General features: G+C 37.8%; 1 protein-coding gene across 1 annotated transcript in view; it reads right to left on the minus strand.

The window, feature by feature from the left end:
* Positions 1-2,528: 2,528 nt before the first annotated feature.
* ST6GALNAC3 (ST6 N-acetylgalactosaminide alpha-2,6-sialyltransferase 3) overlaps positions 2,529-14,281 on the minus strand; it is a gene marked incomplete at its 5' end in the record, with an annotated part of 315,027 nt that continues 303,274 nt past the window's right edge. The window contains 2 exon segments of the mRNA NM_001193679.1: positions 2,529-2,715; positions 3,777-3,884. Of these exon segments, the coding sequence (NP_001180608.1) occupies positions 2,529-2,715; positions 3,777-3,884 (295 nt within the window).

Raw genomic sequence — 14,281 nt, forward strand, 5'->3', positions numbered from 1 at the left:
TTGAGAAAAACTTGTTTTTTTTTTGTTTGTTTCCTGTTTGTAGAAAGAAAAAGACAAAGAAAACAACAATAAAAAGTGTAGAGTAGCAGTTTAGTTGCAAAAAGAAAGGAAAGAAAGAGGAGACGAGAGGAGAGGAGAGGAGAGGAAAGAAAGCCCTTTCCCACCCCTCCTAAGAAAACACTGGAGTCTACATATTCCACACACACCTCCTGCTATAGAGTGAGGGATACAATATACTGCAGAAGTCTTCATCAGAGAAAGCTACAACGAGGCAGGAGAGCAAGCAAGTTTTCAAATGTTTCTCATCAGTAGGGGCTAGAACAAATAAGAGTTGGCCCTTCATTTATTAGAAAACTAAATAAATTATGTTCATGTCCCAAGGCATTCTGATTAATCAAGGATTTCTTTTTATTTTAAAGTGAAACATCAGGGGAAAAAACAGTCTGTATGGCAATTTTAACATTTGTCTCTGTTTATTTTTCTTTGAGTGGGCATTTCTATGTATCATTAGCTCAAAAAAACTTAACATTCATAGAATTAAAAATTGCATAAGGGAACAACAAAAGAATAACAACTCCTTCCAACGATAGAGCTGGGGCTTAGTAATGTTTATGGGTGTGAATATTGAGGTATCAAAATTGCAGAAGAGAGCAGGCAAAAGGCCTTTATCCAAGATGGCACATTTTAATGATAGCTCACCATAATACTTAGCACTAGTAAAGACCTACAAGTGCTTCTGAAGTGAAATGTATCATTACTTCCAGTTTCCAAAACATTCTATAACTTGAGCCTGGCTTTTGTCTTTTGAATCATTCTGCAAGGATGTTTTTGAATTCTCAGCTACTCTTGCAGCAAATCATCCTTTACTATTTAATGAGCAACGAGTATATGAAAAATAGAATTGTCTCAACCCTAGGACAGGAAACTATATTTCTCTGCTTTCATTTCCTCCTGTTGTCCCTGCTTTTTCATCTTTTCCTCACCTAAATAGAACCACACGTGTATATATACGTATATAGAAAAACTTCTCAAAACTACTTATTTTCACAGGGGTCCTAGCATATGGCCAAGACCATCCTTTGTGATACTTTTTGTGTAATCCTGATATAATGTATTTGGCACAGAGATCAACTGGTTACTAGTTTACATAAATTCTATTCTATACAAATATTAGCAAGTAGAGCAATCTGGAATATAACAGAACAATGACCAAATTACAGATCATCTGCTAAAGAGAGCAGAATACACAGACAATAGCCCAATGGGGTGTTCAAGGGCATCACATGGTATAACAGATGTTAAAGGACTCTAAATGACAAAGCACTTTGGACATTAAGATCATTATTATTGTTGTTATTGTGGCATAACAACTGATACACTATGGGAAAAATAAATCCCTAGAAGGCAAAAAGCTCTGGTCAGGTTTAATATAAGGAATCATTTCCTCTCCATGTGTAACAGCTGGCACTTGGTGATGAGAATGTAATGTTTGGAGAAACACAGCTTGGGCCTATAAAATAGAAATTTGAATATACAAATATATATTATGAAGTATGATAGGATACAAATTGATGTAAAAATATGCTTTGCTGTCTCTATTTCATGATTTTAAAAATCATATAGTTTTGTGTTGTTGGATGTTGAAGCAGAGTTAGCAAACCCTTTGGTTATTTTTTAGGAATGTTTTCACAGTATATGTTATTACAGTGTTGAAGTTGGTATCTTACATGTTAAGTAGCCTTCTGAAATATTTAGCACTCAACCAAAAATAACTAAACATTAATATAGATCATTCTAATCACATGTTCAGTTATACTGTTGGTAGTAAGAATGGATGGTAAGAGTGGAAATTCATCAAGATTTGCTACTTGGCCCATTTTGATTTATGTGTTTGAGATAGTCAAGTAATCCTGAAGTGTAGGATGTCCATGAAATCTTCATTGTTAATTAGGCAATGGCCTGAGGCTTTAGCTGTAGGAAATACTGTAGAAAGATGGTATATTAGGAAGAGATATTTTCCCATCCTTAGGCTAACTAGTAAGATACTTGCACCCTGATAGCAGTTCTTGGGTCAGTGTTTGACAATCAATCATTCTTCAAGATGGCGGAACTGCTGAGATTCAACAAGCCATTGAGTCAATCACCTTGCCTCATGAAGCCAAACTCTTTTGGCTTTTGGAAGTTACTCACTGTTGAACAATTCTAGGCAGCTATCTTGAAAGATAATCTTCCCATTTCTTAGGTCACAGTTATCATGTCACTGGCCTTCATCTCAATTCCAGTTAAATTATAAAGTGCGGTATGTAGTGTTGAACCTCCAGAAAGAACATCATGAGCACAACCATCCTCCATGAAATGCCAAGTTTAAATTACTAGCAGAGTCACCATCCACATCTGAGAGTGTACAGGAACTTGATAATCATTGTTGTTGTCTTTATCATTACCATCATCTCCATTAGCATCATCAGCATCACAGTTGCAGTATGGGGATCACATTAAGTGATGCAGCAAGATTAGGAAAACCATTATCAAGACAATGTCCAGTTTGGATGTGTAAATATTATCCTGTGCTTCTTGGCCCATTTAGCAAACACTTTCTTTTCAGTGATAAACCTATGACCCCCATATGGGGCATGTTCATGAAGAAAATATTCATCACACTCATCTCTTCCTTGTTCATAATAATGGTAGGGGACTTTTCTATACCCTTCTGTCCTAGAAAAGAAAAAAAAAGAAAAGGAGAGAAAGATTGAGATGAAGAATGGAGCACTCATTTACAAGAATCCATTATGTGCCCAGTAAATGCATTTACTCACAAACCCATACATGATTCTTGTCCATGAACTCAGTTAAAAGCCATTATATGTATGAAAGCTTTTAGGAAGATGTACCAAGTTTTTAGTGGTTTAATAGATCAAATAAAATTTATATATCATGCCAATTACATTCAAACATATGGCTATCTTTTGAAAAAGGAAATGGTGTATAATTGAAGAAACTTTAGATAGCCTCTTGCAGAACTTGAAGAAACTGTGATTTTTCACAGTAAGATATTGGCTCATCTGAGCTCCATTATGCTTATAGTTAGGGAAGAAATATTTGTTCATGAAGACTGTGGCTGAGAGTTACCATTTTGACATTATGATTAAAACAGTCTGTGAATTATATTGTGCCAATTGTTGGTAGGGAAATAGATTCCATTATCCTGATGAAGCATGGAGGGTTTGTTTTATTATCTAATTAGAAACTATCCCACCAGCGAGGATATACTGTGGGTAAACACACTCATTTTAAATAAGGATCTGGCAGATTACTCACTTACTAGTGAAGTATAATTTCCAGGAATTCTTGTTAAGCTGTCAGTTTCTCTGAGGCTGCAGGACATTTTGTCCTTCATGATCAAATCTAACTAACCATTGAGTAGATAGCTATCCATCAAGCCATCAGAGCAGCAGAAATGACAAACTTGCTTTTGCAAATTACACAACCACTAAACTTCTTCTGTATTTTCAAGCCAAAAGTCCCTGCTATGCCACTGATTAAGGGAAAAGTGTTCCTCCTGACATTTGACATTAGACTGGTAAATATTTTTCTTTTTCTCACCCCTAGAAGTCACAACTTGATGCACTGACAATAAAATGTCATGTCAGCAAAGAACACTGGGAAATAATTGTTGCTTTATCTGTTTCTCAGATTTATGGTATTAAAATGAATTGTGATATTTTGACAAGATCTCCAAATTGGAGCTGCATAAAAATAATTTCTTGTGATCTTACTTGCAGTAGGTGTCATTTATCATCCCGTAGACGTGAATGCCATAACAGGCGTCCATGGCCAGAATGAAGGTAAACCACCCTGTGCTGAGATATGAGCCAGACTGGACTCTGAGGGAAATGAAAACAAACAATAACAAACAGAACAAAACACAGAACACACACACAGAACAATAAGGTGTGTGAGAAACGAGCAACATTTCACCAAAAACATAGCACTTGTTATCAGGAAAAAGCATTGAGAAATTTGACGATATGTCAAAGATGCACACTTATTTTGAATTATCTCTGAATAATTTATAGGAATGCTCTTGCTCTTACTACCTTAAGCCTCAAAGCTACGTTGTGTGGAAGAGAAGCCATATAGCAAATATCTGAAGTCAAATAATCCTCTCCCTTCAGGTGAAAAATAATTTATTTAATTTTCCATAAGACACAAATTAGTCCTGTCTATCAGAGGAAAGATTCTCTTAAAGTTGCTTGGAGCCCGGATGGGAACTGAATGATAATAGTGCTATCTTGCTTAACTGGACACATTGCTACTTTCTTGAAGGCTGCTTGGGTTTCTAAGTGTAACTTACATGCAGTGTATGTGAATAACTTGAAATGAAAGCATCTGAAAAGATTTCTTAACTGCTTTCCAGGCATTATAAGACAAGACTTTTCCTTTTTAAGACCTATGTTACCAACTTCTTCATTGTATTTCCATTGAACAAGCTACATGGTAATCACTGTTATGGAGGCTGGGGATACAATAACGATCAAAACCACCAAACCTTCTGTCTTTGTGAAGGCCAGTGGGTTGGATTTGGAGGTAGCTATATTATAAAGTTTGGCTAGGAAAGCCTTCTTTGATCATGGGAACAAAGATCTGAAAAAGACAGAGGGGAGGGTCAAGGAGGAAGAAGCCACTTGGACCACATGAGGAAAAGGTATTTCAGGAAGAGGGAAGGGCAAGGACAAAATCACAAATATGGAAGTATGGTTGGCATGTTCAAAGAAGAGCTGGGAAATGCAGGAACTGAGGGGGAAGGCGGTGATGTACTTAGATGAAGTGCTGATTGGGCATCTGCCAAGTTCCAAATGGTTCAAAGGAATGTTAAATGAAAAGCTGGATCTCCATATTTGTCTTTAGCCAGTGTGACTCAATCCATTCAAAACAGATGACTGTCCATCTCCTTAAAACTCTCCACAGGGGCATTTGGAGCACCCCAATTTGTTTGACAGCTGTGTAGCAACACCTCTGAAAAAGATTAAATGGTCTACCTTCCATATAGACTTCTTGGCCTACAGGAGCACAGCCAGTTCAAACTGACACTTAGATACTGATAACCGCTCTCTGGATACAGCCCTTCAGCCAGTACTTGCTCCCTACTGATGCTCAATATTGTTGATGCACATCCCAGTACCAAGCCATCAGTGTGCTATAATTAGGAGCCTTGAATCCTTTGCTGCTGCTGCTGCTGCTGCTGCTTTTTAACAGGCACTACTTAGTGTCAAATTACTTACAATGTGCCAGCATTTCAGGAAAAACACAAACTCACAGTGGGGGTTGATGATTGGATTTTTTAGCCTTTACTTGCATTGACTTTGGGTGATTTACAAGGATACACAAACTCAGCCCATATACATCCTCTCTGCATACTTGTCACTGAGTCTGAAATGTTACTACCTAAGTAGCCATTCCTTCGCATCTTCTGGTGTATGGAAAATATCCCAGAAACCAGATCACAGTGAGTTACATGCACTTTCCTCTGTGACAGTAGCAGCAACATGGGGCAGCAATAGATGCAAAATGAATGGGAAGACGTATCTCAGGGAAGCGAGCTACAGTAACGAACAACTTTGCCTTTTAGACAACTTAACCTGCAGTCAATCCTGCATTCTGGGGTTTGAGGAGGAGCAGCAATGATGGGAATTGCTTAAAGCACCATCTGCTTAAAAAGCCCTTATTTGAAAATGAGAAGAGATCAGAAGAGGCAAGAGTCTTGACAAAATGCTCCCAAATTGAATCTAAATATTTTGTCTATGTACTGAATTTGTCTGGTTATTATTCCTATGGAATTGTGTATTCTTTTTTTTCTCTTCTTTCTCATACTATTTTTTCTACCTTTCACTCCCTATCTTGTCTATTCTTCATTATCAGGCTGACCAAGCACTCATAGAGATCACTAAAAGTTACGGCATTTGTTTGTTTCTACATGATGAGGAAAAAATCAGGTCTCATGTATTTACTCATTTATTCACTTTTTCAACCAACATTTATTGGGATCCTATTATGTGCCACTGACTGTGCTAGGAAGCTGGTGATGAATATTTTCTTAAGAGTACATGGTCTAGTGAGGGAGGCACACATGTTAAAACAATTGATTATAATACAGTGCAACAAAGCACAGCCATGTGTTTCAGAGTCAACATAGAGTGCAGTTAGAATTGGAGTGAGGATATCTGGTTTCATATTGCAGCTCTGCTGCTACTCGAACATGAGGCTTTGGCCACTTATTTAGCCTCTCTGGGCCTTATTTTCCTTGTGTCTAAAATGAGATGGTTGAACTATGATTCTGTGATCATCACCCTCAACAGTCTCTAATTAAGTTTTAACCACTGTGCGGTACCATGCTCTATGCATATTGGATGTTGTAATGAGCAAACATGTGAATAGGTCAGATCACACTTCATGCTCCCTTGTGTGATGGGCATGACACTAAATGTATGGGGTATATATAAAAATATAAGCTGGGTATAAAGTTTTTACCATGCAATGGTAGTGACAATAGTCACAAAACTTTTGTGGGGAGAACTCCGTGATTCCCTCCTTTACACTGCCACTCATGGAAGGTGTTGCAATGGCTGACGAAGGCCAAGGCCATAACTGAACCATAGTGCTAAGGGTAAAGGTGAATTTGAGTGAGAAAAAAATAATCATAATTAGGAAAAATCATCCTCCCTTTGATGTGGTCCCTTCACAGAGGTGCTAATTATCAAAGACAAAGATAATATGATATCCCCAGGAAAAAGAGGAAGATCCTCTTTGTGACATATGGACACTTATTCTGTGAAACAAGCAAGCTCTCCTGACTCATTCTGGTCTAGCCCACACAGTCATTTCTGAAGGTTCAACAGTAAGCTTCCAGAACACAGCCCTCAAAGAATAAAGAAGATACAATGGTCATTAGTGGCTTCTCTATATATCTATGTTCTCTTTAGCACAGGAAAAGAAGATCAAGAATTTCAGGGTTTGGCATCTGGTCAAGGATCTTGCCATCTTACCACCTAATAAGGAAACTTTACCACATTTCTGATACTTGATTCCTTTAGGACCTAACCTGATTTGTTTTATTTCTGGGTAGACATGCCATGCTAATTAGCTCAATAGCTCTTTAAACAAGATGTGTTGCATTTTATTCAGATGGGGGAGGCTCATACTGCCCAAGTGCCCTGTCCTACAAACAGCACTTAATTAGACAGTTGCAGTTCCTTTCCCTGATGCCTCTGATATATTTGGGATGTTAAATGGCATGGGGTTTCCTACCCACAGTACAAGCTAGGGCTAGAAAAGTAGTTCTTTTCTCTAACTATTTGGAGCTAATGTCCATACAATGATGCTTGCAGTGGAATAATGACAACTTCTGGATGAATCCAGGAATTCTTCCAAATAAATGCCTAGTAAACTGGGTCCCTAGAGGAACTCACTGGCCTGATGGCACTGGCTCCGGAATGTCTTGTAGCTGTACCATTTCCAAACTTTATCGGGTTGCTGTGTGAGCATACTGGAAATGAGAAATTATAAATTATACACAACCAGACCTTTAAGTTTCAATGAAAACTACAACAAAAAGACTTTACCTGATGTATGTGAAATTGTTTATGATTTCCAGCTTGGAAAGACTTAGTGATAACTATCAAATGCCTTAAAGTGATAACTATCAAATGCCTTAAAAATTCTTAAAGGGTATGCTCTGGGGCCAAATACTGTCTCATAATTTGTCGCTCATGCATGCAGCACTAACTATGTATCAGCTGGCCATCAACCATAGCATTTTTTTTTACCTTCCACATTTGGGGATCAATAAAAACAATTATTCTCATCCACAAATAAACAATCAAGATTCCCACAGGGTTGATAAGAGAATTTAAGCCCCTAATTCTGTGCAATAGGAAAGCTTAAATTAATGCAGCAGAATAATGAGCCATGCAGGGGAAAATAAAGGCAGGCGTGTGAAGAGGAAGCCATCAATCCTTTGATTTTACCGGTCAGGCTCTGCACCCCGCTGCTCCTTGGTAATCAAGATACTTACAACTTGGAAACTACTTAAATTTACTGGCATATCTCTTGGGAAAATGATGCTGTCAAGACCTTGATGTAGCACATGCTTGAAGACATATCATTTAAGATACGACCTTTCATCTAGTTTATTTCAATAAAATATAAGCTACTTTACCCTTGATGTTTACCCCTATTCCTTCATGTCGAAAGGCCATCACATGGATACAGGGATTCCTTGTTTGTTCAGCTATCATGATGTTTACCAGTCTCAGTGTTTTTGGCTGTCAGCAACCTTCATTTGCCTGTACCTCTGTTTCTGAGCACACTCTGTCCTCTTCTCATTTCTGGAAAGATATTGTGAAGCACTTTCCTCCCATTATCTGGCAAGCTGGAGCCTTCTAACTGAGTGACATTTCCCTTTCAGATAATTTCAGGGGAGGAACTGAGGAAATGGAAATGGCTACTTTTCAAAAGAGAACTGGATTATGTTAGATTTATTATCTATTCACAGGATGCTCTGCTAATTATTGAATACCAATAGCTCAATGAGTTGGGTTCTGAACTCAAGAAACTCATACTTTGATGGCAAAAAATTGTAGCACTTTCTCTAGATTAGAGTTGATCAATCTCAGCACTATTAACATTTTGGACAAGATAACTCTTTGTTGTGCAGTGGCTGTCCTGTGCAGTTCTCTTATACATTTTATCAGATTCCCCTCTGTTCCAAGCTCATCTGGGTCCTAAGAGGGCAGTGGATTTCTTGACTCCCCAGGGCCTATTCTTGCCTTAGGGTGATTGCTCTGAGGGTGTCCTTGACCCTAAACAGCCAGATTCCTGTAATCTCTAGTTCCTACTCTGCTCATTCACTGTCCCCTGATTTTCTTCACCCAACCAAGCATCGTACTTCCTTCTCCCTTCTTTACAAGTCCATCTAAACCCATTATCTTACTTTTTAACCTTAGAAATCAGCAAACTCAGTAGGCCTAGACCCAAAGGGCAAGTCTTAGCCTGCAACGGGGGAATGTACAATTAGGAATGCAGAAAAAGTATCAGGTGGGACAAGGACAACGAGTTCAGAAGCCACAGTATCTATGGTTAACTCCTTTCATGAAATGGTTCCTTTGGGGGCCTTTGGCTCAAACTTTGCAGCTTCAGTTCTACTGTTTCTTTCTTGAACTGATGAAAGTCAAGCCTCAGGCACTCAAAGCTAACATTTCAAAAGCATAATAATCATTTATCAAAGCCTGAAGGGTATCAAGACCCCCCTTCCAATAATGGAGGTTTATTGGAGAGCACGGTATTGGCAGCAGCTTCTGAAATCTGTTATACTCAGGGGTAAAAAGAGAATTTAAAAGAAGAATTAATCAATATTTCATGTCTTGTTTTAACACTATTGGACCTCAGTTCTCTCATCAATATACTACACTGGCAGGATAAATAAAAACAGCAAAGTAAGTTTTCAGATACCTTCCTACAGAGAAGAAATACCTGACAGAATACAGATTATTCAATTAAAAGCATTCTTTCCCTCATTTTTTTCAAAAGCACATGGATAATGAAAGAATACATTTAAACAAAGATTCTTGGCAAGAAAAGCAGCTGATGATTATCAGTAGCACCTTGGGATTCAATCTAATATTGTGAACCAGTCTAATGGAAGCAGAGCTCAAAGTGTGGAAACAATTTCAGCTGTCCCCAAGTCATATATTTTTGTATATCATTCAATAGTCGGGAGCTATGGAAATGCTCTGGAGTTTGCCCATTGTATTAACACTGTATATTTGTACTATCTATCAACAGGACATGCCCAGCACATTTTCAGGCAGCAACAACTTTCTGCAAATCAGGCAGTGGAATTCTCAGTCTTGTCTTGAATCATTTGCAAATGGACATAAACTTTTCAAATAAATAAAAACATCATTCTGTGGCTGGTAATTCTTAAGAGAATGAACCAAGTGAAAGGAATCCAGGCCTGAAAAATAACAAAAAATGGAAAATGGAGAAAGCAGTAAAGCTTAGAGGAAGACTGTACTTCTATCCCAATCAGCTAATGCAAAATACCTGTGCTAATCAGTAGGCACTTGGACTGTGAATATAACAAATAGTTTTTCTGCCGGAGAATCAACAGGACCCTTTGACTGGTTATGAATGCAATGAAATTGTACAAAAGGAGAATAATAAGAAACGACTGTGTTCTTTTCAAAAACGTACATTTAAAAGTAAAATGGTACAGCTCCCAATGGTATGATTTATGGCTGCTATAGAAATAGAAGATACCACTTACAAAAATTTCTTTGTTCATTCATCTCAGAAATTAAAATGTTATTTTCTTCATGTCCTTAGGCTTTAACGCCTTTTTAATTGGAAATGCTGATTTTCTAGATTTCATTCACTTTCTTAACTGAACAATGGAACCCCAATAATGGCAGAAGGATGATGGCAATCTTTAGGGTCCACTTCATTTATCAGTGGCCAGTTCCTTAACCACTCAATATGCGTGGATGCTATGGGCTGAATTTTGTTCCCCCAAATTCATATGTTGAGGCCGTAGTCCCCAGTCTGGTGGTATTTTGTATTTGGTGATGGGGCCTTTGGGAGATAATTAGCTTTACATGAGATTAGCAGGGTGAATTGTCATATGATGAGATTACGGGGATGAGATTAGTTTCCTTATAAGAAAAGCAAGAGACACCAGAGTGCTCCCTCTTCCCACCATGTGAAAACACAGCCAGAGGGCAGCCATCTACAAGACAGGAAGAGAGCCTTCACCAGAAACCTGTAATGCTGGTACCCTGATCTTAGACTTCAAGCTCCCAAAACTGTGAGAAAATAAACTTCGGCTGTTTAAGCTATGTGATATTTTGACATATGATGGCCAGGGCAGACCAAGACAATGTGTGTCCCCTGAGACCCTCCTCAACACACCTAAACTCCCCACTGCTTTTTCCAGGACTTCTTTTCTTAAACTCTTTGGTCTAGTCACATGGGCTCATTTATTGCTCCTTAAACTTGCGCATCTCAGCCTCTGTCTTCTTACTCCTTACTTCTGTGTGCTTTTCTTCTTCCTGAAATGCTCTCTTCAATGTCCTCTCCAGTTTTCAATCTTATCTATCAAGCTGCAATTCTGTTTACTCTCATCCACTCAAGAAAGATGTGATGAGTACTTTCTAGGTGCGAGGCATGTTGCTGGGCACTGGAAAACCAAATTGCCCCAATCTCAACTCAGGGTTAAGTCAGAAACACAGACTCAGTGACTATTTTCAAAACCAAGGCTATTCAGGAGGTAATTCCCCTGCATGTGCTATGGGAATACTGGGGAAAGAGCAACAAATATAGCTGAGGGAATTGAAGAGGATAATTTCTTCTCCAACGGGAGGTAAGAGCTGAGCTGTGGATTAAGGCTGAGTGGAACATTAGGCAGAGGAGGGAGAAGAAGGAGGGCTTTTCAGGCAGAAGGAATGGCCTGTGATGTTGTACTGAGGTGTAAAAATAATAGGAACACAGTCATTCTGATCTATCCCCTAACCTGGTACAGACCTCAAAGCATCATCAGTGTTTATTTCTGCAATAGATTGTTGGTTACAGACAGGATGCATAAATAGCACCAATTTATTTTTCTTTTTTACATTATGTTTTGAAATATTAGAGATATCTTGATGTTTCATATAGTTATTTTCTCAGATGAAAGAAATTTATGGATCTGGGGAAAAGTATCCAGAAGAAAATTGACAGAATTATGTTTTTCTTCTTCATTAAATTCCTCATTAATTCAGAGTTGAGAATGAAATGTAAACAACATATGACTAAGAATAAAACAATTAAAAATGTATGATGATAAAGGATGCACCTAGTAGTGCTCATCTGTGTTATAAACTAAGTTACAAATCACGAGCAAAGTCATCTAATCTCCACTTACCACCAAGTAGGCTTCCTCCATATACACCTGGGGGTTCTCGATGTGTTCCATTTATAATGGAAACAGTTTTTACATAAACGTTAAATGTATTGAGTTTTTAAAAAATTAGTGGAAATGCAAACACATACCACTGCTGCTTTAAGAATATGAACCCTTTGAAATACCTTTCAGGTTTGGAAACACTGAAATAAATGACCTCTAAATCAGTATATCCTCTACCTATTGAAGCTTCTGGGAGAAGGAATGGTATTATATACCCTCTTATCCTGTCTGTACCCAAAATAACTTTGTTGCCTTCCCTAGAGCTCTGATTTTTTCTTAACAGTCCATAATTTTGAAGACTTGAGCTACTACAGATGGCCTATGCAGTTTATAGTTTCAGATTATTCAAGCTTCTTGTGTCAGTGACCACAGATTTTCTCGCAACCTTTCTGTGCTAGATTATATTGTTCATTCCATCCTAGAACATAGCTTGCCTGTGGTTGCAATTAACTTTTCTGCCTCATTGAATTTGGGCTTGGCCAAATGACTTGCTGTGATTGGTAGAATATGCGAAGAGTCAACATTGTGATGGTGTCCAGTAGAGGTTTTAAGAAGCATCACATGGTTCCCATTTCTTATATTCCTCTTTATCGTGAGAACAACACATCCAAGGTAGGGGTTGTTCCTTCAGCCTGGATCTGGGATGAAGAAACTTATGGGATCAACATGAGCCCAAAACTGGAGCCACGGCCAGCTAAGCTTAGCAGAGTTATAGCTGATCACAGATTTATAAGTAGGAATTAAAAATATTTTTGCAAATCATTCAGTTTCAGGGTTGTTTGTTATGCAGCAAAAAGCTAATATTTTTCTATTGATAATTGTATTGTTTTTAGAGCATTTATATGTACTAGACATTGTGTTAATAACTGTGCATTTGTTGTCTCATTTAATCCTCACAACAACCCCATCCTATGGGGAGTACTAATATCCATATTACACAGATGAAGGCTCAGAAAGGTATAAAGTACTTGCCAGAGGACAATCTGACACTAGAGAACTCAGGTTCTTAACTAAGTTCTTTCTTGGCCACTGCTCCCAGTGTGGCACAAAGCATCATGTCTGATACAGCAGCCATCAAAGGATCTCCATTCTTCTACTGGCTCTACTATTAAACGTCTGGGAAATTATGAACATATCACTTCTTCCCAGGCTACAGTTTCTCTAATGGTAGAATAAGAGGATTGGTCTAGGTAGGCTTAGGGTCTTTCATCATTAACAGCAGTTCTGTAATTGCAATTACATAGTAACATAGTTCATTTTCGAGAAATTGAAAATGTGCAGTTGTATTTTTAGTATAGAGACACTATCACCATTTTGTAGATCTGTGCTTGTAATTTCACGATTCAAAACACATTTTAGAACTTCAGCCATAGTCATGTACAAACAATAGCTTTATGCTGCTGATGAGGATATATGCATTAATTTTCAAAGAAATAAAGAGATAGGTCCTGAAATAAAGATCAAATTCTGGAATCTCCTTCATTCTTTAGGCCTGGCTTTCTTTCAGTGCTTAGTTTATATAACTTTTAAATAAATTCCCATCTTTGGCTAGTGTCAGCTGGAGGAGACATCTGTTCCTTGCAACCAAAGATCGAAGTTGGATTGGATGACCTCTAAGATCTTCTTTAACACAATTGAGTCTATTAAATACTCTGGGTATGATTAGGGACTTTACTTCCAACTAATCCTTGACTCTTATTAACAATCCATCTTTGATCTCATCCTAGTTTTATACTTAAGCTTTAAAAAGTTGCTTCTTCCTAACTTACCCTTCAACTTATCTTAAAATCATGCCCTTTCTGAATTGATGTGGGCTTCAGTATTCTGAATGCTAATCACCTTTCTCTACCTAAGGCATAGGTGCCTGTTTCCCTGCTAACCTGATAAAGGTAATTAAAGATTTTGGCTTTCTCTTTTAGTTCACCTATCAGCCATTCCTTCTGCGTATACTTTCCTATGACTTAAAAAAAAAAAAGATTGTAACAGGTTGGAATATATTGAAACAGATAAAAGAACTTTTCCTGACACTTTAGTTTTTAGAGGAGAAATGAAATGACTCACTTTTCTTTAGGTTTTTGACTTAACTGGAGATTGAATTAAACCAAGCTTTTCCTTTAGAAATGGTTATAGGAGAGAATCAGACCCAAACTTATTCTGACAAAAATCATTTCTGAGTCCCTGTTTGCTTTCAAAATGAAAATTTACATTTAAAATAACTTTTAAGCAACTGAAAATTTTAACAAGTATTTAAGAATGATTTGAGGTGATTTCACCCCAGGGAAG

The sequence above is a fragment of the Pan troglodytes genome, chromosome 1 (genome assembly GCF_028858775.2).
Source record: "Pan troglodytes isolate AG18354 chromosome 1, NHGRI_mPanTro3-v2.0_pri, whole genome shotgun sequence".
Classification (NCBI taxonomy): Eukaryota; Metazoa; Chordata; class Mammalia; order Primates; family Hominidae; genus Pan; species Pan troglodytes.